The 26,430-nt window shown below is 40.1% G+C and overlaps 1 protein-coding gene across 12 annotated transcripts in view; it reads left to right on the top strand.

Annotated features, from left to right (window-relative positions):
* MAP2K4 (mitogen-activated protein kinase kinase 4) overlaps positions 1 to 26,430 on the top strand; it is a 99,695-nt gene that overhangs the window by 30,469 nt on the left and 42,796 nt on the right. For all 12 annotated transcript variants that reach the window (XR_004990386.2, XM_036451833.2, XM_036451832.2 and 9 more), the window contains 2 exons: positions 6,710 to 6,812; positions 25,030 to 25,204. Coding sequence is in view for 11 of the 12 variants with exons in the window: in XM_036451833.2 (XP_036307726.1) it covers positions 6,710 to 6,812; positions 25,030 to 25,204 (278 nt within the window). In the remaining variant the exon portion in view is untranslated. The remainder of the gene's footprint in view (positions 1 to 6,709; positions 6,813 to 25,029; positions 25,205 to 26,430) is intronic.

The following is a 26,430-nucleotide window of genomic DNA, read 5'->3' as shown; positions in this document are numbered from 1 at the left end:
TCAAATTTGGTGAGATCATTGGTGTTGAAAATATGTAGATTGACTAAAATATTTTACAGATGGTTTCCATTCTTACAGGTTGGGTGGGAGCATTCTGGTCATAATGGTAACAGTCTTGCTTCCCTATCTATATACATAAAAGCCTAAGCAACAGGCTGACTGTTCGACTGGCTGACTAGTAGCTATGACGCGCACTGATCACCAGGGGTCAGACACTCAACATAGGAGCAGAAACCACAGGCATGGAAACATGGAACGGACTGATTAATCTCAGAGTGAAGGAAGGTTGGGGGAGGGTGGGAAAAGACTAACCAAAGTTCTTATATGCATACTAGAGTCCTGGTGAATGGATTTGTGCACTCATGGGATTCCTTGGCCTGGCCTGTGCCTTCTTGGAATGCAAGACCCTTTGGGGGATGTCAGAGAGTCAGTTTCGGCCTGATCTTCGCAGCCAGGCCAAGGGACCCTACTGGTGCACGAATTCGTGCACAGGGCCTCTAATGATACAATAAAAGAAAAGAAGCCCACTAGCTTGTATGATAGGGTAGTGCAATGTTGATTAAAAAAACAATCTAATAGTTCTAATTCAATAAAAACCAGTGTCCACAAAAATGTATATACACTTTAACAGCTGATAGCTCAATTTTGAAAATAAAATTTATTTTAATGAACATTGCCTTTATAAAATATTCAGTGTGTATATTTTTATGGGACACCCTATATCTGTTGAACTGCTATTTTGTTCTAGTTACCTATTACAGGTGATTTGCAAAGCTCAAAGATAAATCAAGGTAAACATTTAGAACAGAAAATAGTTCACAATTCAATGATGGCAGTAACCTTGAGGAGGATGGGAGAGGGTTACAAGGTGGAACCAGTGTAAACATAGTATCTCTGAGGACAGACTGGTTTTGATGGTTTTGGAAACTCTAAATACTGCTGCTGCTTAATAAATAACAGGGAAATGACACATTTTTCTTATCTATGGGAGGTAGGGGAGAGATGCTTTTGGTAATCTAGATTACAGAGAGTGGTCATTTTCCATATTGAGCAGTAGACACTTTACTGACTTTGTGAGATCTTTGACCAAGGTTTAATCAACTTTTGGTTCAGCTTAGAATATTATGAAAGTGATGTTATTTGTATTACTTGAGAAGATACATGGAGATATAATATTCAGGGCTCTTTATCTCCTTGCTTAAGGCCAAATACAGCTGAAAGATACCTTCCTTCTAACTTTAATATTGTGACCCTGTGAGATGCTCTATAGTCAGAATAACAGCAAAAGATATTCTGTTCTTCAATCATAGTTCTGAATATTCTTGAGGATCCCGTGCCTGCGAATGCAAATTCTTGTTTTCCAGTCAGAGTTCTGAATATTTTTGAAGATCCCATGCTTGGGAATGCTTCTCTCATGAGAACTGTTGGGAAAGAAATTGTCTTAGATGAGTGTTCTCTTAAGGGAGAGCTTTGAGACCAGAGTTTCAAGGATGGTGTAGAGATTGGTACCCTCAGTACTTGGAATGTCTGAGTGGGGCTCAAGGCTTCTGATCCACTAGGCCAGTCTCTGGACTAGCTATGATTCTAATTTCCCCAGTGTTGAACAAAAACCCCGTTTTCTCCATCAGCCAGAACATGAGAAAGTTAGGCAATGCTGCCCTAGAGGGTATAGCAGTGCTTGGGAAGCATTTTGGGTTGAGGACAGATACTGTTTTTCTTATCAGTCGGGGTTCTTGGTTGCAAACAACAGAAACTTAGTCTAGCTAATTTAACCTACACTGAGTTGTGTGGACTGTCCATGTCAAATTTATTTTCAGATCAATAAACACTTGAGAGCATTTTCTACATAAGGCACAAAATGTAGGCTTTAAATATATAAAGACAATCTTTTCTCATAGGAGAGAATGTATTTTCTCCTGCCACATAAATAATTTAAGATGTTTGATTATATCTAGTTTCTAGCCTGTTGTAGATAAAGGAGAGGATCTGTTTATTTCTGCTGATTGGTTAGGAATTGATTATTTGGTGACAATCTCACCAAAAGGATAATTATAAACACAAGTTTATAATCTTTCTTGATCAGTTACTTTAGACCCTGCTGTACAAATATTTTAATTCCTGTAAGCTTCCAGCAATCTCCACAGGCCAATTACAGTATCACTTCTTTCCCTGTACCCTTTTCTTCCTATGGAAGTTGTTGCAGGCCTTCGGAAAAACTTTATTTTAGTCTAATGTCCTATTTGTAGTTTTATCATTAAAAATATCTGAATAGATGGTGACAGGTTGCCTTTAGGGTTTAGTTTTGTGGCCGAAGAGAAAGAGATGGGAAAGACCAGTTCTTAAGAGGTTCTTAGAGAAAGTTAATGCTAGGAGAGATGTTTTAAACAAACAAACAAACACAAACAAACATAAAAGGCCTAGAAATTCCTCTCTAAAGTATTGCAAAGTTGACTCTTACTATTTTCCCCTGAAGCTCATCTTTGATTGACTTTTTGGGCTGTTCCTTTTCCTCCTAAACACTGCCTTGTGAGTTCATCTTAAACTGGTTATTTGGAGAGTTGGGGCACTATGGAGAACAGGCTGTGTAACTTGATCTTCTCCTAAACTCCTTGGCACCAGCTTTAGGCTCTCAGTCACCTGTGCCTAAAGAGGCTTTGAAGTTTATAGAGTTATTTAATGTATTTTGCTAGTAAAAGATCAGAATATATACTGTGTGGTTTTCAAGATAGTTGCAGATGTTTCTGAAGTATAGAGTGTGTTTATTTCTAATGTATGCAAATTAAGCCATATTCCATTACACATGTGCTTATTTATTTTTGCAATAAATGGCCTTTGAAAACACCATTTTTTGTTTGTTTAAATGTGATTGCAATGCTGAAAAAGAATCTTTGTGTTGTGTATTATATATAAACTAGTAGCCCTGTGCACGGACCCATGTGCCAGTAGCTCGCCAGTACCTAGCTGCCACCCTCCTGTAGCTCTCTGCCCGCTGCCCACCCTCCTGTAGCTTCCTCCATCCCCCCTCATAGCTTGCTGCCTGGCCTTCTCCTGTAGCTCTCCACCGCCCAGTTGTAGCTCACTGCCCCACCCTCCTGCTGAGGTGTGATCCAGTTGTTATGTGGTCGGTCGTTATCTTTCACAGCATAACAATCATTTGCATATTACATCTTTATTATATAGGATATTTATTTTCAATTAAACAGTTTGAGTACGTTTTAATTGTAATAGTATATTTTGTTTGCCTGTAGAGGTGAGCTACTGTCCTCTAAAATTGGGCTTTTGAAGGAAAGACCAATTTTGGTGATTTTCTTTGGGTAGTTTTCACAATGATTCTTTGTTGTGTCATTGTCCTACATTTGATCTTAGTCTTTTATCAGTTTTCACCATATAGAGGTAAAGGACCATGGTTTCAGATGTACTTTATATGATAGGTGATGTTCAGCTTTGATTTGGGATGTTTGGGGCTTCGAGCTTATTCAATTTATGATTGCAAAAGCCCTTATATAATTTTATCTGCAGAAACTTTACTGTATAAAGTAACATTCATAGGTTCCAAAGATTAGGACCTGTTATCTTTGGGGTCCACCATTTAGTTTGCTACAGCCTGCCTTCTGGCTCCCAGATAATTCACATCTGCCCCAAGTGCAACATTTACCCTACAGGTCCAATGCAGATCTTACCTGGACATTATCAACTCCATAGTCTGAAATTTGACCACCAAAATCCTCTAAATCAGGTATGGGTGACACTGAGTGCAGCCCATCCTATATAATAAAAGCCTAATATGCTTAAGTGTCTAATCGTCTGGTCATGCATTCAACCAATCAAAGCATAATATGCTAATGATATACTAAGGCCTCTCAACTGCTCGCTATGACATGCATTGACCACCAGGGAACAGATGGTCTGACCAGTAGGTTAGGTTGTTGCTGGGGTCCAGCTGATCGGGACTGAGTGAGATGGGCTAGACATGCCCTGGAGCCCTCCCACAGTCCCTCCCTGGCTGGCCATCCCCTTGCATTCCTCCCAGGCCCTAATGTGCACCAGTGGGGCCCCTCTGCCTGGCCTGCACCCTCTCCCAATCAGATCTCTTGGGGATCTTGGAGAGCCAGTTTTGGCCTGATCTACAGGCCAGGCCAAGGGACCCCACTGGGGCCTGTAGTTTTTTATGTAAATAAGAAAGCCAGTTATCTGCTTCTAAGATACAGTGGTGGGTCAAGCATTGGATAAAATTAAAGGGAGAACAGGAGACAATTGAAGAGAGGAGTCAGCAGTCCCAAACAATTTTCAAAATTCAGCAGGACACATTCCGCCAGGTTTCAGGGCATGAGAAGAATTTGCCTTTAAATATTTCCTAAAGACAGATTTCCAAGAAGTAAAAGAGCACATTTATTTAAAAATCTTCCTTGTATATTGCTGAACCTCTCACCAGAAAAGTTATATCAATTTACTTTTCTACCAGCAATGTATTATACCAGTGATCATATTAAAAATATATATGCATATGTATAATAAAACCTTTAAACTTTGCCAATTTCACATGAATAAAAATTGTAACTGTTTTTGGTGTTAGTGAGTGCCTTTGATAATTCTTTCATAATTTTTCTTTACTGTTTATGCCCTTGCCAATTTTTAAATTTTTTATTGATATGTGTGATGTTTTTGTATATTTACAGTTTCTGATTTTGTTTTACAAGGATTTTCCCAAGTATTCATTTTAATTTAAAAAAATATATATTTTTGTTGATTTCAGGGAAAAAGGGAGAGGGGGAGAGAGATAGAAATATCAATGATAAGAGAAAATCATTAACGGCTGCCTCCCCCCTCTTCTCCCCCCCCCCGCCCCCCCCACACACACACAATGGGGCCTGAGCCCACAACCCAGGCATATATTCTTGACTGGAATAGAACCCAGGACCCTTCAGTCTATTCTATCCACTGAGCCAAACCAGCTAGGGCTTCATTTTAATTCTTTTAAGTTTTTTTTGGTAATATACAGAATTTGCTTTTTAATGTAGCCAGGTCTGCCATTTTTCATAGAGTACCTTTAGCAGGTAAAGTTTGAATGTCCTTACCCTGCTAGCCAAATAAAAATAGTTTTAAGTAGATATTTGGTAACTGAAAAGCAAATTATATGGAATATTTATGCCATACTGTGCTTATCTCTGAAAATGATGTGTCTGGTCTTCGGAATTCACGTCTTGTAGAAGGCCCAGCCCTGAGAGCTGACCCGGAACCGTGCCAGGAGTCTGTGCATTCTGCGGTCTTGTCCACACTTACACTTCCAAATCCCATAGAAGTACCGGGCTGAACAGGTTGAGCTCTCTCATTCATCTTTTGAATCCATGGAGGTGGGAAAGTATTTGGATTGCAGGGAAGTTTGAGTAGGGAGATATTTGTATAATAAACTGTGAAGAGTGAATGCTGGACAAGTATCCTTAAAATGTAATGAAACCTAGATGGGCTTACAGATGCTTAAAATCCCAACTTAGTTACAGTTTCCATATACTAGAATCCTAAAGAAATGGTTTATAAGATTTATTGAAATAGAAAGAAACATGGTCAGTGGGTGAAGCATGCTACAAAACTGTATTATGGTCTGATTTTAATTGTAGAGAAAAAAATATGTCTATGTATAGAAAGTAGTTGGTAACAGACAATGATTAGTTTGGGGTAATTGGACTTTTAAGTGTATATAAATATTTAAAACTTTTATAGATGTATATATTATATTTTATATACTTTTTTTGTTTTATCTTTTCTGATATTTCTGGCTTTTTATAATGGACAATTTTGTGTGTTTGATATAAAACATTGATACCTTCCTTCGTCCCAAAGAATTTGCTCCAAATATATTATTGTTTGGCATACTTTTATTATTAATTTGTAGTTGACCCTACTTTGATATTTTTAGCCCATTGTGGTTGTGAATGCTTCAGATTCTATTCTCAGTTGTTTATAGTATATTTGAGAGAAAATGATTTTTATTAAACCAAGGCATTAAAGTATAACACTGGAAAGGTTTAGCATTTTTCAGTGTCAATGCTAAGGTAAATGATTTTCATGTTGGTATTTTCATTTGCAAAATTGTTAGTATTTCTGAACAATATAAAGGATGCACTGAGCATTGTTTTCAGTTTTATTGGAGTACCGTATTTTTCGGACCATAAGACGCTCCGGACCATAAGACGCACCAGTTTTTAGAGAAGGGAAATGAAGAAAAAAAGATTCTGAAACAAATAGTGTCCTAAAATATTTTATGTGCATTAAAACCCAACATCACAGTCATAAACACATGTAATCAACCCTGTAAAGTAAACAGCAGCATTTAGAACCATTTTAGAGCCGGGCAAGCACACAGAGACCACACAGAGCCGGGCAAGTAAAAAAACATTTTTTTAAAAGTATATGTGTAGGCTATATTTGGACCATAAGATGCAGGGACTTTTTCCCCCCACTTCTGGGGAAAAAATGCGTCTTATGGTCCGAAAAATACGGTATATTGAGTGATTTATGGATAGTAACAACTTTTAGATAATTTTTATTTACTTTTCCTTAATTCTGGAAATCATGGTTGCATTTTAGAACATTATGTTAACTATATGTTAAAGCAAATTTTTCTGCCTTTTGATATGAATTTCTTGTGCCCTCAAAATAGTACCTGTTTTATAGTACTTGAAACTTTTACTTTTTATTTGTTATTTCTTAGGTAAACGCAAAGCACTGAAGTTGAATTTTGCAAATCCACCTTTCAAATCTACAGCAAGGTTTACTCTGAATCCCAATCCTACAGGAGTTCAAAACCCACACATGTGAGTATTTCTGTAATAAATAAAAGACTCAACTCAAGCAAAGGTTTTAAAAGTTACTGCATTTTATGGATTATTTCTAGTTGAGGGATTGGTATTTCCATATTTTTATGGGCCATTAGAAATATTACTATTTGAACTTCAATAGAAAGCTATTGGTGCTGTAGTTTGAGTGGGTAAACACAATTTTCCTTTTTAAAGTTTACTTGAAAGGAAAAATAAAGATTTGGATATATTTATATCTTTTTAGTTTCTCATTGAACTGAGAATATTGTTTATACCTTTTTTTTTCTGGATTTCCATTTAAATTGTAAGTGATATTTAGGAAACGTAATTTCCCCCGTAGATCTGCATTAATCATCTCCACTGAATAGGTGACAAAATAGATTTCTATTCCTAATAAACTGGCTTTCTGTGAGATTTCTGTGTCACAGTAAATCGAAACACTGTGTACAAGTGTCAGTGATTATTTTAAAATTTGTTCCTTGAATATTTTCCAATAAAATAGGAACATCTGTTCATTTAAAACAATACATTCAGAATAATACTTTACAGAAACCTTTGATTGAGTTGAAGTGATGTATTAATAATGTCTTTACTCCAGAAAATCTGTCATGCACACAAGTAGTGGCTTTACATTTATATTTACGTCCATAAAAATAATTTTCACCCAGTTTTGGTATTGAGAATTATAAAGCAAGTGGTGAAAGATATGGTTAAAAACACACCTGTCAGAATAAATTATTTTATAGTTTTTAATAATTTCTCAATAATTTGTATTCATATCTTATTAGACTATAAGTATATTTTTCTCCCTACAGATGCACATTTATTGCTATTTTCTTGTCTTTTAATGTTAGGTAGGCATTGTATTTACAAGCACTAACAAATTGATAGAAGAAAGGGTATATTGCAATAGGAATGCTGAAAATATTTTATTTTTAAAACAGCAGTCTAGAAGGGAATAATGTTTGCCTGTGTATCTGCTCTTATGCTTTCACCTATAACTTTAAAGGGAATGAAAAATATTTTAAATGAAAATTGGATTAACAGTTTATTTGAGTGGGAATAGTGTCTGTCAATTTAGACTGATGTGCAAAATGGAAATTCTTGTCAGAGCTCAGCCTGACAAGTGGGGGCTAGAGCATTGAGGAAGGAAACTCTTAGTACTGCTTGATTAGTCAGAGCTCAGTGTAAGGAAACACGCTTAAAAGAATCTCCTTCCTCCTTTCCTAGAAATGTTAGTGAAAGCTGGTTCTTGAACATAGTGTATTAACCTTGGTTGCTAGATGAACAATATTTGAAGTCTTAAGGAAGAAAGACAATGCAATAATCGCCAAACTTAAGAGATATTTCTTCATCCTTTTTTTTTAAGACACCTTGGACAAAGACAAAGACAACCTGATTTGTGTTAGAACTGGAAAAACATTCACATATATTGGAACTCTCTTCCCTCAGAAGTTTCTTCATGTATAGGGAATTCATGGACAAAAATCTTTCTTTTTTTAAAATTAACAACAAAGGGGGTGAAAAATGCTTTCTTGAAAAATTTGAGTCAATCAGGTGTTTTCTGTTGCTGTTAAATCTACATCATCATATATCTATACTAATAAAAGGGTAATGCTAATTAGACTGGGAGATCTTTCGGACGTCCTTCCAGACAAAGCCATGGTGGTGGGGCTGAGGCAGAGGCGGTTAGGGACAATCAGGCCAGGAGGGGAGGGCAGTTGGGGGTGATCAGGCCAGCAGGCAGGGGAGAGGGGGGGAACACTTGGGGGCAAGTAGGCCGGCAGGCTGAGTGGTTAGGGATGATCAGGCAGGCAGGTGAGTGGTTAGGATCCAGTGGTCCCAGATTGCTAGAGGGACGCCCCCTGAGGGATCCCAAATTGGAGAGGATGCAGGCCAGGCTGAGGGGAGACACCCCCCATCCCCTCCCTCCCCTCCCACCCCGCCCGTGCACTGGCCCACTAGTAATCCTATAATCAGCTAGATTTCTTATCCTTTATTTCTTCCCAGCAGATACTAAAAGTTTGAGAGGGCAAAGTAATAGGCACTTTTACTGTTTGTGTAGAATCTCTTAGAATTTGATTTTTGGTATGTAAAATTTTAGACCCAGACTTTGTTTGAATTTTCTTACTGCACTGGTTTATTATCTGGGTCTGAATAGCAACTGTCTCTTAGATATTGGTCCAAGGCAATTGTATCACTACTCAGGGTAGCATGTCTCCTCTATCCTCCCACCCTTTCCATAAAGGGATCCTTTTGTGTTCTTCCTCTGAATTGTGTGCTGTCAGCACTGAAACTGCTATTGGTCCCTGTTTAGGGTAAGTAGTTGCAATTAGGAAATATAACTTAAAGTTTGTAGGGGTTTCAAAAAGGATTACCTCTGTGCTATTTATATATGTTTCCTCCTAAAAGTTCCTTCAACTTTATCTACATATATAAACCCTAAAGGCCTGGTGCACAAAATCCATGCACTGGGGTGGGAGAGTTGTCCCTCAGTCCAGCCTGTGCCTCTCGCAGTCCGGGACCCCCCGCTTCTTACCGCATGCCTGCTGCCTGCTTGCTACTCACTCTTCTTGCTGCTGCTTAGCACTGCCACAGAGGCGGGAGAGGCTCCCGCCAGTGCCAATGCGCTCACCAGCCGTGAACCTGGCTTCTGGCTTAGCAGCACTCCCCCTGTGAGAGCACACTAACCACCAGGGGGCAGCTCCTGCGTTGAGTGCTTGCTCCCTGGTGGTCAGTGCACATCATGGCGACTGGTCATTATGGTCATTCTGCCGTAATGGTCGCTTGGGCTTTTATTATATAGGTTAGAGGCCTGATGCATGAATTCGTGCAGAGGTGGGGTTCAGCTGGCCCGCCCTGATGGGGGCCCATCCGGCTGGGCTGGCCAGGGGAAGGGACCACAGGTGAATGGCCGGCTGACTCTGCCCCTGATCAAAGTGGGGTGGGGCGATCAGGGCCTGGATCAGGTTTGTGGACTGTCGCAGTGGGTGTCATAGCCACTGGTTGTCATTCCGCTGTTCTGGTCACTGGGCTTTTATATATATATATATATATATATATATATATATATATATATATACACACACACACACACACACACACACACACACACACACATATATATATATATATATATATATACACACACACACACACACACACACACACACACAATACTTTTTCATGAATTTAGGAAAAGATGAACTATAAGCATCTAATGAACTTAGGATTGTTAAGATTTTGTTCTGAGAAGAAGTTTCAGGTCTCCTGGCTACAGGTTTCTGAAAAAATTTTTAAAAAATTAAGACTTCTTATTTTCTGTGAACAGATAGTTTTAAAAAAATTCTAAGAAATGATATTTGGCTTCAGCAATTCAGAAGTAAATAGTAATACAGATTGAATTTCAAATGAATGAATAGGGCAGCAAGGTTAAGGTCACAGTAGATAAACAAGTTGGTGAAAAGTTTCACTAAGGAAACATGATTTGAATGGGAGTTTGAAAGACAAGTAGAGAATATATAGAAGGGAGAATGGCTTTCTGGTGAGTGTAAGTACAAGGTAAGTTTTGGGTACGTACTATGTATAGATCTATGTAATTGTAGGAGAGATGTTATTTATATATTACCTATTTCTATTTCTATTGGAAACTTTTAGCATTTTTTCTTTATTTTTGGTATTCTATAATTATACTAGTGGCTTCGTGCACTTTAAAAGGGAATTAATTAGAGGAAATATTTTAATATTGCTATTTGCCCTTTCTCTGTAATGAAAGTGTCAGAGATGAAAGAAAATTAGTAAAATGTATATGAAAACCTTCCTCCTGTCTGGGCGTGCCGTGGGACCCAGAGTCAAGTCCCCATCCACCTGTGCGCACCTCAAAATCACTCGGGACGCAGACCCAGCCGGCCCCACCCGTCAAGCCCCGCCGGGCGAGGGTGCAGCCTCAGGTCCCCCAGCCTGGCGCCGAGTGGGGGCGCAGCCTCAGGTCTCTTTGCACTGGGGCATGGCCTGAGATCTCCTGCCCGGCACCAGGGTGGGGGACACGGCCTGAGATTCCCCAGCCCGGGGCAGAGGACTCGGCCTGAGGTCAACCATCAAGCCTCACCGGGTGGGGTGCATGGCCTGAGGTTCCCCAGGCCAGTTCCAGGGCAGGAGGTGCGGCGTGAGGTCCCCTGGCCTGGCACTGGGGCAGGGGGTGTGACCCCAGGTCTCCTAGTTCAGGGGGAAGGATGCAGCTTGAGGTCCTCTAGCCTGGCACCAGGGCAGAGGGTTCTCTTTGAGGTTCCCCATCAAGCCCCATTGGGTGGGGGAAGTCTGAGGTCCCCTAGTCAAGCCCCGCTAGGTGGGAGGGCACAGCCTCAGGTCTCTTGCCCTGCCCTGTGCCATGTAGTCTCAGGTCCCTGCTGATCACTCGTTATGGGAACCCCTCCTCTGCTGTGGGTACAGCCATCTTGTGATGGAGTGAGGATTAATTTGCATATTACTTCTTTGTTATATAGAATGAGGCTATGCTTAGGTTTGGATCATCTTCCTCTTTGTACTGGAAGAACTGTTTCAGTTTGAAGAGTCATGTATCTGTTTCTGAGAAAATTTCTGCTACTTTAAAAAAAAATAGATTCCTTCATGTATTCCCTATTATTTCTTCCTGAAGTGTGTGTTATTTGGATGTTGGATCTCTTGAATTTCCTGGTTCTTTGACTTTTCTTTCCTATTTTCCATCTGTGTTTTTTGCTGTATAACCTTGGAGAATTCCTTTATATTCTGACTCTAATATATAATATTTTATTTTAATTTCTATGAGTTGATTGTGGCTTTATTCTTGGTTTATGGGTGTCAAATCTGGAATTTTAAAGTCTTCTATCATCTAAGCAATTTATTTCCTAAAGGATCAGTTTTTCTTTTACCTTTGTCTTTCTCCTTTGTGTTAGGTTTTTTTGTTTTGTTTTTGCCACTACTGTCTTATAATTCTCAATTGTTCATAGATGGTTGAGGATGAGGAAATTAGAAGGCTGATTGAAAATTCTGGTTATTGAAGGTCAACTGGTGACCTTGACTTTATTTAGTTTTCTGTGAATGGTTTGAGAACTGCCTGTCAGGCCATGAATATTCTAGATGCTGGAGTAATAAATGGGACCAATATTCATCTTAGGAGGCCTAGTTCTTTTCATATAATATATATATGTGTGTGTGTATATATATATTTAAAAAAAAATTTTTTTTTAATTTTTTTTAGACATGCTATTTTTTTATTGTTGTTATTTTGAGGAAAGGTTAGAGAAGAAAGGAGGAACTGACTAGACCTTTCTTTTAGAAGGACTTTTAATGAACTCATCTGTCTTCAGGTCTCCATACCTTCCTAACTGTGGATCCCCTCTGAGATTCTGTTGGGACCATTGCTTATCTCTCATCTCTGCGGTATGCTCCCTTCCATCTTGTATTATGGGCAGTGGTTTTCTTCACTACTATTTTTTTAAAAAAACCCTTTTATATGGAAAGTTTCTAGTACATCCATAAAAAACTAGAGAGTGGTAGGCAAATCTGTCTGTATTTATCAATCAGCATTAGCAGTGTCTGCAGCTAATGTGACTAATGTTGTTTTTATCTATTCCTCAATTCCCCTTTCCCTACCCACCCAGCCCCTTAGTTTTAATCACATTTCAGATATATAATTCCATCTATTAATATTTCAGGATGTATTTCTAAAAGGCAGGGACTCCTTTTAAAAAACATAATAACAATACCATTGTATTGTTTTTAAAATATATATATATTTTATTGATTCTTTACAGAAAGGAAGGGAGAGAGAGAGTTAGAAACATCGATCAACTGCCTCCTGAACACCCCCCACTGTGGATGTGCCCGCAACCAAGGTACATGCCCTTGACCAGAATCGAATGTGGGACCCTTCAGTCCCAGGCTGACACTCTATCCCCTGAGCCAAACTGGTTTTGGCAATAATCCATTGATATAGCTGGTAAAAATAAATACATCTTGAATGCCATCAAATAAGTATATTACTTTAGCTTTATTTTTGAGTAGTTTGAAGTGGGATCTGAACAAGGTCCTATCTGCAGCTGGCTGATAGTTCTGAAGCTATTGAGTCCCTTCTCATGGAAGTAATCGGTTTTGCTTTGTGTAGACATTTTGTCTGATTTCAGGCATTCAGAAAATTTGTTTAAATCTCTCAGTTTTTCATTACTGCCTTTAAGGAGAGAATCTGAACAGGAAGTCTTTGTTTTTAATTATCATTAGTTAAAGTTATTATAAATGCTTCCAACATGTAAAGCATGAGTTTTATAGAGACTCTTGTACTACCTAGATCAAGCATGTTAAACTCGCAGTGGGCGGGCAGCATGTCTTTTTTAAATAAACGAATTTACATGCTTGACCCAGATGTAACATATGTTCCTGGGCTCTTTAAGTAAAAGATTAAGCTGTAAAACTGAAGAATAAAGGAAAAACTAAAGGAAAAATGTGTGGCTACCTTTTAAATTTCCATCAGGATTGGGTTATCTGGGCAATGTAAGTCTTTTAATAGCCCAGGGGTATTTTTATAAATGTGGCAGGCTTGTTCTAAAATCATGTTCTGTATATAAACTTGACGCGAACAGTAGCAGGTATTCCGTTATAGTCTGTGCTTCGTCACCGCGAATAGGGCGTGAATGCTCTCAGTGTACTGCATCATTTAGAATGCACCATGTCCAATTGTGACTCTGAAAGCACAGTCCCTTTATCTTCACAGCGTATCGGAGTGGTTCAAGAAGGAACACTAGCTTAAAAGCTAACATTGGAAATGAATAATTATGCATACAGATACATTTTGGGCCTTAAGCTAAACATTTTGGAACCATGTGTTCCAAGTTTGTTGAGACCAAGAGGATCTCTAGTAGCTCATTTATCTTTATTACATTTGAGCAGAAAATGGTTTAGTTGTGCCACAGAACATCTAGGAAGTTTTAAAGTCCCCCAGTTAATCATTATATTCTTCATTCTATAATGCGCCTACTCAGGAGAACTTCATCTTAAAACCAGAACACTAATTATAAATTATCTAGGCACTTACTACTGATTAAACTGTGGGAGTTTTATCTTTTGCACTTTATTATCATGGATTAATTATAGTAGTTAATTTTGGAGTCCTGGCTTCTATCCCAGTCACTTAACTCTTATTTTATTTTTTAAAAATATATGCTTTTTATTGATTTCAAAGAAGAGGAAGCGAAAGGGAGAGATAGAAACATCAATGTTGAGAGAGAACCACTGATCGCTGCCTCCTGCACACCCCCCACTGGGGATCGGGTTTCCAACCTAGGCATGTGCCCAGACATGGAATCGAACTGCAACCTCCTGGTTCATAGGTCAACATTCAGCCACTGAGCCATGGCTGGGTGGGCATGACTTTCATTATTTTATACAATGAGAGAGAGAGAGGAGAGAGGAGAGGAGGGGATGGGAGGGGTAAGGAAAGGAAAGGAAGGAGGTATTGATCCAGGTGTGTACTACTTCATGTAAAATCTCATGCTTAAGCTTCATAGGCTAAGTGTTTGTAAGGAGGGAGAGGGCTCTGTAGTCTTGTGTGTTCTCATTCCCCAGAGATGTGCCTAGGACATCTCTGATTAATTCCTAAGTGAGAAAGCCACCAGTATACTTGAGCTTAAAAGGTGCTGTTTTTTTGTTTTTTATTTTCTATCTCTGAAAATTGTTGAGACAGTCTCAGTAATTTGGAATTTCTATAGTGGAGCACTTTCACAAAATGACAGTAATGGAATAAATATAGGTATAGCTCTAGTTTGGCTCAGTGAATAGAGGGTTGGCCTGTGGACTGAAGGGTCCCAGGTTCAATTCCAGACAGGGGCGCAGGCTTGGGTTGTGGGCAGGAGGCGGTTGATCAATGATCTCTCTCATCATTGAAGTTTCTGGGTGTCTCTCCCAAATATATATTTTAAAAAAGGAAATATTTATAGGTATAAATTACTACCCCAAAATTTAGAACACCAAATTTAAATACTATGGGATTCCCCCCCATACCCACCCCCCTCAGCTGGATTAGATTTACTGCTGCATACTTTTTTTTTTTTAATATGTTTTTATTTCAGAGAGAGGAAGGGAGAGGGAGAGAGAGATAGAAAACAGTGATGAGAGAGAATCATTGATCAGCTGCCTTCAGCATGCCCCATACTAGGAATCAAGGCCGCAACCTGTGCATATGCCTTGACCTGAAATTGAACTGTGAGTTCTGGTTCATGGGTCAATGCTCAACCACTGAGCCACACTGGCCAGGCCAAACTTTTTTATATTGTGGCAAAGTATACATAACATAAACTGAACCATTTCTAAGTGTACTGCTCAGTGGTATTACACATGTTCACATTGTTGTGCATCCCTCACTACCATCTATCTTTAGATCTCTCATTTCTAAGCACTAACTCCTCATTCCTCTTCCCTGCTCCTGCCCCTGGCAGCCCCTGTTCTCGTTCTCTTTCTGACTCTATGAATATGATTACTTTGGGTATCTCCTATAAGTGGAATTACACAATATTTTGTATCTTACTTTACTTAATATATTTTTATACTCCATGTATGTTGTAATATATGTCAGAATTTTCTTTATAAACCTGAATAATACTTTATTGTATGTATATATGACCTTTTGTTTATCATTAGTCTGAGATGGAAATTTGGGTGTGTCTATTGAGTACAGTGAGTAATGCTGCTGGGTGAGATAATATTTTAAAACTTTTGTTTGGTACTTCAAGTTCAGAGGTATTTAATATTTCCTTCAGTCCCACATTCTGTCTCAGTGTACCTGCCAGCTTGGTACATTCCCTTGAGGGAGAGATTCATGGACAAGTGGTTCTCAACAGAGGTGTGGATGACCTGACTGTCTGTGTGGCCCCACCCCTGGAGATTCACTGGCATCATCTCCTTAAGCTGGATGTTTATAGGTGAGGGATTGACTGTTAATTCTGGAATGTTTATTGGAAGAAATTAATGATAAATAATGTTGAATTGCTTGTCTGCTAAAAATGCATTTATTTTTGATAATTTAAATCAGTGGTTGCCAACCGGAGGTCTGTGGACCACTGCTCATGAGGTCCGAAAGGTTGGTGACTGCTGTTTTAAATCACCTATGTTCTTGCCGAAACCGGTTTGGCTCAATGGATAGAGCATCGGCTTGGGGACTGAGAGGTCCCGGGTTCGATTCCGGTCAAGGGCATGTACCTTGGTTGCGGGCACATCCCCAGTGGTGGGTGTGCAAGAGGCAGCTGATCGATGACTCTCTCTCATCGATGTTTCTAACTCTATCTCTCTCCCTTCCTCTCTGTACAAAATCAATAAAATATATATTTAAAAAAAATAAATCACCTATGTTCTTGAATCTGAGACTTAGACATTTAAAAGATTTCCCTATTCTTTAATAGTCCAGCAAAGTTCTGCTTTTTAAAGGAATGTCTGTTTTCCTTGCTTTTGTTGAGGTTTCCAACCATTTCTAAATAGGCAGCAAGTTATACACACACACACACACACACACACACACACAAGTTCGTGCACAGGGTTGGGGGATAAAGGGGGTGGTGGTGGTGTCCCTCAGCCCAGTCTGCAACCTCCCCAATCTGGAACCCCTCAAGGGATGTCCACTGGGATCAGGCCTAAATGGGCAGTCAGACATCCCTCTCACAATCCAGGACTGCTGGCTCCCAACTGTGCCCACCTGCCTGCCTTCCTGATTGTCCCTAACCACTTCTGCCTGCCAGCCTGATCACCCCCTAACCACTCCCATGCCAGCCTGATTGATGTTTAACTGCTCCCCTGCCAGCCTGGTCACCCCTAACTGCCCTCCCCTGCAGGGTTGATCACCCCCAACTGCCCTCCTTTGCAGGCCTGGTGCCTCCCAACTGCCCTCTCCTGCTGGCCATCTTGTGGTGGCCATCTTGTGTCTACATAGGGGCAGGATCTTTGACCACATGGGGGCAGCCATATTGTGTATTGGAGTGACGGTCAATCTACATTTTACTCTTTTATTAGATAGGTTAGAGGCCTGGTGCACAGGTGGGGGCCACCGGTTTGCACTGAAGAGTGTCCTGGTTCAGGGTGGGGGTTCCCTTGGGGTGTGGGGCTGCCTGGGCGAGGGGCCTGTGGTAGTATGTAGGCTGACCACGCCCCCTGGCGACTCAAGCAGAGGCCCTGGTATCTGGAATTTATTTACCTTCTACAATTGAAACTTTAGCTTGGAGTGGAGCCAAGCCTTCTGCTTGCTCCATGGCTGCCGCCATTTCTGTTTGGATTTGTTTACCTTCTATAATTGAAACTTTGTAGCCTTGAATGGAGGCCTAGACTGGCTAGGGCTGGCAGAAAGCTTGGCTTCTTCCATTGCCAGAGAAACCCAAGCCTTCTAACTCATTAGAATAAAAGATGCTCTTAAAAAATTGTTTAATCCTTCACAGTGCTAGTTTTTGACCCTTCTATCCTGCTCTCTGTGGCTGTAGCCATCTTGGTTGGGGTTAATTGCATATTCACGCTGATTGGCTGGTAGGCGTGGCTTGTGGGTGTGATGGAGGTATGGTCAATTTGCATATTACTCTTATTAGATAAGATATACACACACATATATACATTAATGTATAATATTTTTATTGCTTTTAGAGAGGAAGGGAGAGGGAGAGATATAGAAATATCATTGATGAGAATCACTGATGAGCTGCCTCCTGCACACCCCCTACTGGCGATAGAGCCCACAACCTACCTGTGCATGTGCCCTGACTAGGAATCCAACCACAACCTCCTGTTTCATATATAGATTTTTCAATCACTGAGCCACACTGGCCAGACCCCATTCCCACTTTAGGTGTTGGTCAAAAGCCTGTGCTTCTGACCAACATGCTATAGGTTCCAACTACCTCCTCAGGTTCTATTAATTTGCTAGCGTGGCTCACAGAACTCAGCAAATACATTTACCAGTTTATTAAAAGAAGTGATAAAGGATAGAGATGAACAGTCAGATGAAGAGATACACAAGGTGATATCTGGGAGAGTCCAGAGCAGGAGCTTCTGTCCCATGGATTTGGGTGAGCTACCAGCACCTCCCGGTGGGTATGTGTTCTCCACCCTGAAAGCTCTCTGAACACCCTTTGGAGTTTTATGGAGGCTTCAGCATACAGGCATGATCAGTTATTAGCTCTATGTTCAGCCTCTCTGCACTTCGGAGGCCTGAGGCTGAAAATTCCAAATTTCTAATCATGGCTTGGTCTTTCTGGTGATCAGCCCCTATCCAGGGGTCCACAGTCAACTCATTAGAACAAAAGATGCTCTTAAAAAAATTGTTTAATCCTTAACAGTGCTAGTTTTTGACCCTTCTATCTTAGGAGACTGTGGAAGTGGCTGTGTCTTCTCAACCTTGGCCCTATTGACATTTCAGGGCGGATATATATATATATATATATATATATATATATATATATATATATATATATATAATTTTTTTTTTACATATTAAAGGTTTATTCCCCAGTAATGAGCGGGACTCATTATGGAGGTAGAGAAATCAGAATTAAAGGAGGGAGGAGAGGAGAAAGGACCCAACTGGGCTGCCTCCACAGACAGAGATGAAGAGAGCCAGGGTGGATAATTCTTCGAAGTGGGGGCTGTCTTATGCATTGTAGGATGCTGAGCAGAATCTCTGGATTCTTCCCAATAGATGGCAGGAGTCCCATCCTCCCCCCAGTTGTAATAATCAAAATTGTCTCCAGACACAGTCGAGGACTCTTGAGGGGCAAAATTGTCCATGATTAAGGACCACTGGTACAGAGAACATTGCAGCTTCACATAAGTGGTTACTATTGCCTCTCTCTGACTGAGGAACTGCCAAAGTCCTCGGGTATAAGAGGTGTGTTCCTCCTTATTTTGGTGTTTGAGTGGATGACAAAAAAGGGGAGCTTGAGAAATGGAATAAGGATATCTCAGAGTCAGGGAGTGCACAAAGCTTTCTGAGCAACTGGTAGCTATCAGAAACCTAAGTAACTCAACACATGTTCTTTCATGCATTTAATAAGAGTTTGTTGAATACCTAACCTCTGCAAGGTACTATGGTGGACACGGTGTTTTATTCATGTTGAAATAAAGAAGTGTGATTGCTATTTCATGAAGATTAAAGTATAGAGGTAGCACAGGCATTCAGCAAAATATACAGGGGGTGGGCAAACGTAGGTTTACAGTTCTGAGTATGGGGGACAGTTTATTCTTGTATTATTAATTTATTAATTATTGTATTTCCATACATACAACTGTAAACCTATATTTGCCCACCTCTGTATATTTTTAAAAAACTTATATTTTACATGTGATTATAACTAATATATGCATTATTGAAGGAAAAGAACCAGATGCTATGAGAGAATGGAAGAGGAGCCTGCTGTAGAGTGGAGATGTTGAAGTCATTAAAGACTTCTGAGCTTGTGTGGTTTTTAGTAGGTTTGAGGAAGGGACTGACTGATAAAGAGTGTCCCGAGTGCAGGGAATAGCTTGTCTTTGAAGTTGCAAGACGTCAAGGTGGGAAAGATTCAGCTTTTCATGGAACTGAATGAATGGCAATTTGATTAGGGATGATTGAATGAGAAGGGAAAGTGGGTTTAAAATAAGTATGAAGAGGTAGTCATGGGCCAGATAATGTATGGCCTTACAGGTAAGGCTTGGGATGACATCTAAAGTGTTATGGGAAGGTCTGCAAGGTTATGAATAAATGATTGACATGATTTGATTGATATTCTAAAATGATTATTCTGGTTGCTGTGGAGTATGTTCTGGAAGGAGGCAAAATGGACTTAGGAAGTCCTAGTAAGATTATGGTCACGTAGCTGAAGCACAGTGGGTGACAATGAATGATAAAGGTTGACTACAGTGGAGATAGAGGGAAATGGACAGATTCTAAGAAATTTTGAAGATAGCATTAACAAAAATTGATACTATTTTGAATGTGGGTGGTGAAAGAGGGGAAGGTGTTCTTAGTGACTTCCAGAATTGATGGGTTTAGTTGCCAGTATTGAGATGGGGGACCCTGGGTATGGGTATCTGTGGATGAGTGAATATAGAAAAACAAGAATTTAGCTATCCAAAGGAGAGTCTAGATCGGGAATTACAGGTTGAGAGTCCTCAGGATATAGATGATATTATTGTTTAGGGGGACAAAGAATCTTGATGAGAATTGGATCCAGAGCTTATTCCCACGGAAATCTAATATTTAGAGGTGGATAGAAGAGGAACAACAGGCAGAGATGGGGAAGACACTTGAGAGGGTAGGAAGCAAGGTAGGGTGTGATGTCACAAAAACCAAGCACTGTTTGAAAGGGCAAGTGGACGGGTTGGTCAGCTGTGTCTGAGGACAGTATACACTAGGAAGGATGCTTTGTTGGTGATGACTCCTGGGACGCACTTTTAACTATTCTGACATGTACTTGGGGGAAGGAGTTTTAGCTACCAGTTGAGATTGGGCTTCAAATAGGGAAAGAGCTTAAGAAAACTTGTTACCTGTTGGTTAGGGCAACTTTCCTGACTTTTGCTGTAAAAAACACAGCCCAGAAATACTCTTTATTGTAAAGGTAAACTCTGAGTACAGCTGGCCCTCTGTCAGCTCTTAGTGAATGGACTGTCTATAGCAGCAACATGTAGACACCAATGTTTACCCTATTCTCTCTAATATATCCTTTTCCTTAGTGTTAAAAATGCTTTCTACTCCATAATCTGTACTGCTTCAAAATACTGCAGGTTTGTTTGGTTAATACCTCTATTCACTGAATATGGATATCAGAATTTGAAAATTTATATTTGGAGTATTTGAGCAATTTTTCTAGACATCTCTTTTCAGTTTTCCTCCTTTTGTTTTACTTTAGATCTTAGCAGAGATACTCATTTTGTTAGTAATGCCAGGGAGCAGGCAGTTTCCATGGTAACTGGCAGACTGAGTTTGCTGTGGAAATTTCCGGAATTAATAGAGCTGCATTGCAGAAGGATGCATAAAGCAGTATTCATCTAGACATCCTAACAGTATGGACACAGAAGAATAGTTGCAGTGGTGTGCTGGGTATGTGTTCCATTTATTTTTCTGTCTAAAGAGCATTGCTAGTTATATATACATATGGTGAAAAGTGGAAGAGCTTGAGGCATTTTAGTATAAGTTGGCTCGATAAAATCAAGGATGCTTAGGGGAAAAAGGAAGAAATTGGAAAGCATTTCTAGGAAATCAAGATAAATAGGTAGGAAAATGTGATAATGAAACAGGAGGAGAAAATGCACTTCAATTTGTTTACTAGTAAATAAAGGTTCTTGTGGGTGGTGGCTCTAGAATAGGAGTGTCGAACTCAATCAGAGAAGGGGCCAAAATGTAAAATCCAGCCTAAATTCCGGGCCGAATGGTTTACTGAACAGTCATACACTGTCATTGTGATGGAAACGCAGTGGAGTGCAGTGATGACAGCGCGGTGCAGGCCACATTGCAAGGCCTGGTGGGACGGATTTGGCCCGCGGGCCTTGTGTTTGACACATGTGCTCTAGAATATAAAAGGAAAATCCTTAGGTATTGGAAAGTTTCAGGAATCAAGTTTTCATGCCTCGGAAGAAGACAGAGATAGGGGAGATATTAAGGAGGTTGGCTGCTGACTTAATTACATAGTTATATGTATATTATGATATACATATATCGTAATGTGATAGAATCAGGGAACGGATATCAGACCCTTAATTTCATTCCCTGTAGATTTGTGGAGGATTTTTAAGAAAAAAAGCTTGAATTGTTTCTTGAGTTTAAATTCTGGAAATACAGGGTTTGAGTGGATAAGTGAAGTTTCTTGTCTTTCAGAGCCGATTATAAATTTGAAAGAGAAAAGGTGAAAAATGAGTAGGTATAATTTAGATTATTTAAAAGATAAACAATCTAGATGACAGTTATTTAGATCATGTGATCAGCAAACTATAACTCAGGAACCAAATGTAGCCAGCTGCTACCATGTTTTCCCGAAAGTAAGACTGGGTTATGACAGTAGTAAGTTTTGACAAATGGTGAATGATTCAAACTAAGTAGATTTCCTAAATTAATGGAGGAGTGGCAATGTAGAATGTGTACAGTGGTGTGTGAAGCCACGAGTCTGAGACTTGACTCTGGGTAGAACCTTTGTGTCACTGTGGGAATACACAAGCCCATGCAGGAAGGGTCTGTGCTGTGTTCTTCATATGTGAGCGCATGTGTAAGCCATAGTAACCGTAGTAGACATCTATCCTTCCATCCCTTGGAAGTTTCATTTAGCATATTGGTATATTTGGAAATGTTTAAGAAGTGATATATGCCTATGGCAAAGAGTCAAATAGTAGACATGGGATTCCATGGTGGGTGCTGGAGCTTCAGGGAGATCCTCTTCAATATGTAATTTGAGGGGTCCTCGCCTAATGCCTATATCCTCACCTTTCATTTCATACTTAAAATGAAACCTCTGATTTAGATTCATGGAGATAATCATTAGAATGGTTAAGCAAGAATGGTTAGAAGTGGATTCAACTTAGGGTATAAGTAGTACAAGTTAATGTAATATACTTTTAAAAAAGTTATTGGGACTATAGATCAGGGATTTGCTGAGGACTCAGTGTTTCTGATTTCCATATATGTGGATGCAGAGCAGTAACACTGACCCCAGTCCAAGGTTTTCAGGCAGCTTCCTGGAGGACAAGATGGATGAAGTCTGTTTGCTTTCTCATCCGATCCTCTTGTCTGTGACTCTGTATGTCCTAAACACCAACTGAGAAGTCAGGAAGCCTGTGGGTGGAAGTTTTCTCTAACAAAGATCGTGTGCATTAAGTGCCACCCAGGGTGTCACATATGTGTAAGCTTAAATAGCTTCACAGAATGATTAAAATTCATCTACAATTAGACTTTTAATGTCCTTTTTTTTTTTATTGGCAGCTATCTAGAATATACATAAGGAAATAAAATGGGATAAAGTTTAAAACATGTAGCATCATTAGCCTCTAGCCACTAAATGCTCATAGCAATACCTAATCCTCATGATGACCGAACTGTTACCAATGCCCGCCCTCCTCCCCACTTAGATACCCAGGGTGTAGGGTAGTATTCCCCCCTGTGAGGATCAGTGGGAAATGAAGTATTGTTAGGGGCTGTATTAGAAGTGTGTTTGCATGTAAACTATAATTGCAATAGGAAGTTAGGCATTAGCAGAGCAGAAAGCCCCTGGTATGTAGCAGTGGACAAAACTGGGAAGACAAGGACCTGGCTCCCAGAGTGAGCTTTCCTCCCCTAGCATGTTCTTAGTCATGTGGTAGTCCCCCTTAGGGGAGGAACAAAGGGGTCAGAGATTAGCCTCTTTTAAGTCCCATACAAGCCCTTGCATGACCACACCCTTAAGCCACATCAAAGTCAAGTCAGTGAGGTTATGGCCACATTAAATCTTAGCAATAAAGCCTAGGGTCTGTTGGCAGAGTTTTGGTCATAGCAGAGAGAACATCTAGGCCTCAGTTGTGATTCTGTTTCAGACCCAGAAAAGCATTAAGGCCAGGTAGCGTGATGCCATGGCTGACAGCAGGACCAGCTGTGGTGACTAATGCCCTTCCCTGGCACAGACCAGTCAGTAGTGCACAGGACTCTGAAAGGACATACCGGGAAAGCTGATGAATATTCTATTGAGAACCTCCCCCAAGACCCCACCTTTAGAGAGTGGATAAAAACCCTCAGGACGCAGGACCCAGCATGCTCATTGTCTCCTTCTCCCCATATCATTGAAGACTGTAGACAGGCCCCAATGCCTTTCCCCAGGGTCCCACCCCTAGCATACTTCTGCCTGTCTCTCCTCCCAGGTGCATTCTTTCTACTTTTCTTAAACTCCTAGGGCCCTTCTGTAACTTGTTTCCTAAGTCCAAACAGGGCTCAGATAAGAGACCAGGTTCCTTTGCCTGGAAAGAAGAGGCTTGGGAGAGTAAGTGTTCCCTTAAATAAACATTTGGGAGAGGTAACCCAGTCATTCTTGTGGCATCCCTTTATAAAGCTAGGGAATGTAGTCTTTTGAAAAGGAATATGAAGATATTAACCCATGGGACATACACCTACTCTATTTATATTAGTGAATATGGTGGTAAAATACAGTATGTCCGTTAATTAATTTTTCAAATTTGATTCAAATCAATAAGGTTGATTGATACATATATTGTATTTTTAAATGTATTTTTATTGATTCCAGAGAAGAAGGGAAAGGAAGAGAAACATCAGTGATGAGAGGGAATCATTGATTAGCCACCTCCTTCAGCCCTTTCTCCTCGCCTCCCGGGGACCAAACCCCAACCCAGGCATGTGCCCTTGACTGGAATCGAACCTGGGACCCTTCAGTCTTCAGGCCAACACTATCCACTGGGCCAAACCAGCCAGGGCAAGAGTCCTTTTTTTAGGGCATCAGCCTTCTCACCTACAAAACTGGCAGGTTTAGCAGACTGTTTTGAAGGCACTACCAGCACAAGAGTTGTGTGGGTCAGAGTCATTCCTGCCATCCCTGTTTCCACTGGGAGCTAGAATACGAAGTGGGAATGCACACTGGAAATGGTATAACCAGTTAGAAAGAAAAGCATTGAGATTATCATGAACACGGCAGTACACTGAGGTGTTAGTTCCTAAACTGTTGGAATCACCCAGGGATCTTTAAAAGTATGGTTCCCTGCCTCTTGTCCCTAGATATTCTGATTTGATTGCTGTAGGGCCAAAAAAATTCTCCCCAGATGATTGGAATGTGCAACAGAGTTTGTTAACAGCTGTACCCAGATTGTGGACCTGAAATAAATAATGTTGGGTGAGGTAGGAAAAGAACTTTTTGGAAATGGGGCTTATAGCTCTTGAGATTTTACCTTTGATAATACAGTTTGCTAAGTTAGGAAAAGATCTATATTTGGAAATAAAAATTGGTTTGCAGAAATGTTTTCTTCAAAGAATGGAAATTGGTTTTATAGATCCCATTAAAGCTGTGTTATGGATTACCTAAATTTCAGCCTTTCTTAATTCAGTGTGTAAAAAATCAAGATAATTCAAACAAAAAACTCCCAAAATCTGGAGGTCAGACTGTTTTAGTAAATTATGAGAAAACAAATTTCCCACACAGTAATCACTGCTAGCTAAAATCAGTAAGTCAAACCCTATTTAAAATGTGGAAATTGCTTTTCAATGTTTTAACAGAGAGAGACTGAGAACACACAGCATCGAATCGTCAGGAAAACTGAAGATCTCCCCGGAACAGCACTGGGATTTCACCGCAGAGGACCTGAAGGACCTGGGAGAAATCGGACGAGGAGCGTATGGTTCTGTCAACAAAATGGTCCACAAACCGAGTGGACAGATAATGGCAGTTAAAGTAGGTGAAGCACAAAATTATTTTTGGAACTTTAATCTGTTAGGTGCAGTTTCTTGATGTAGTAATACTACTATTCTGTTCTTACTACTCTGTGGTAAATGTGGGTGTCTATACAATTGTTTCCTCGAATTCTTTGAGGGTGTTTTGTACAGAGTTGGTCTTATTGGTGGCACGTTTTCTATCTCTCTGGAACCATGAGTATGAAGTATGCATGTTCACTGCACTTTTGGCATGATGCATTAACATGTTTTAAACTTCAGGCCCTTCCACGGCCCAGGTGAGTTCAGGCCGGGCGGCTGCCCCCCGGGAGCAGGGCAGTGCTGCAGTGAGCCAGGCGGGGAGCTGGAAGAAGAGGCAGCGCACTGGGTTGGGCAAGGTGCGGGGCTAGGGCTAACAGCAGTCTTACTGAAGGTTTCCTGGAAACCACGCACATGCTGTTGCCACTAACCTCAACCTTACTCGGTCCTGACCGGCTCGGCTTCTGTTTGTTTATTTCATCTCCACTCAGTACTGCCCTGTTCCCTGGTTTGGAAGATGTATTAAAATGTATATACCTTGTGATAACGCTGTCACATTCTGTTCTTATTGTGAGTGTCATGCCACTTAATATGTTCATTAAAAAATAAAATAAAAATCAAACAGCGGCCAGAAACTGAGATTGGCCCATAGATTGTACCTGGCAGGCTTGTGTCGGCACCTGTAATGAACTGATGCTTTCCATCCCACTCTTAGTTGGCCCATATAATTGTAATTTGTTCACTTGTTTGTTCCAATGTTTAATGAATATTTGTTCTGTGAACAATATTTTAGGAAAATTGACAGTTGGGTGTGGGGAGGGAATTTAAAGAAAAGTAAAAAAAATAAGATATGGATATACTGTCATTGAATTGAAAGTTCTTAGAGTGATAAACAATGCTCCAGTTTGTAAGAACTGAGAATGGGTTTGTAGACTAAGCTAACTATCTTCCTGTCAATTCCCTCTTTTGTGAGTTTATAAAAGTGGCTTGATGAGAGGAGGAGCCTAAGTTTTTGACTTGATTTTGGGGAGTGGATTTATATTAATGTAAAAGGCTGCCTGTGTTGAAGTTTATTGTGAGCAAAATGTTACTATTGTATTTTAGCCTCCTTCATTGTTGAGCATTTCTTTTTTCTGGGTCATTAAAACTAATGAGAAATTAATGATGGAAAACTATGATTTTCTCTATAGGTTCTTATCTTGTTCATAT

This window comes from Pipistrellus kuhlii, unplaced genomic scaffold (assembly GCF_014108245.1).
Source record: "Pipistrellus kuhlii isolate mPipKuh1 unplaced genomic scaffold, mPipKuh1.p scaffold_m20_p_23, whole genome shotgun sequence".
Taxonomy (NCBI): domain Eukaryota; kingdom Metazoa; phylum Chordata; class Mammalia; order Chiroptera; family Vespertilionidae; genus Pipistrellus; species Pipistrellus kuhlii.
This window is presented reverse-complemented; position numbering and strand designations above follow the sequence as displayed.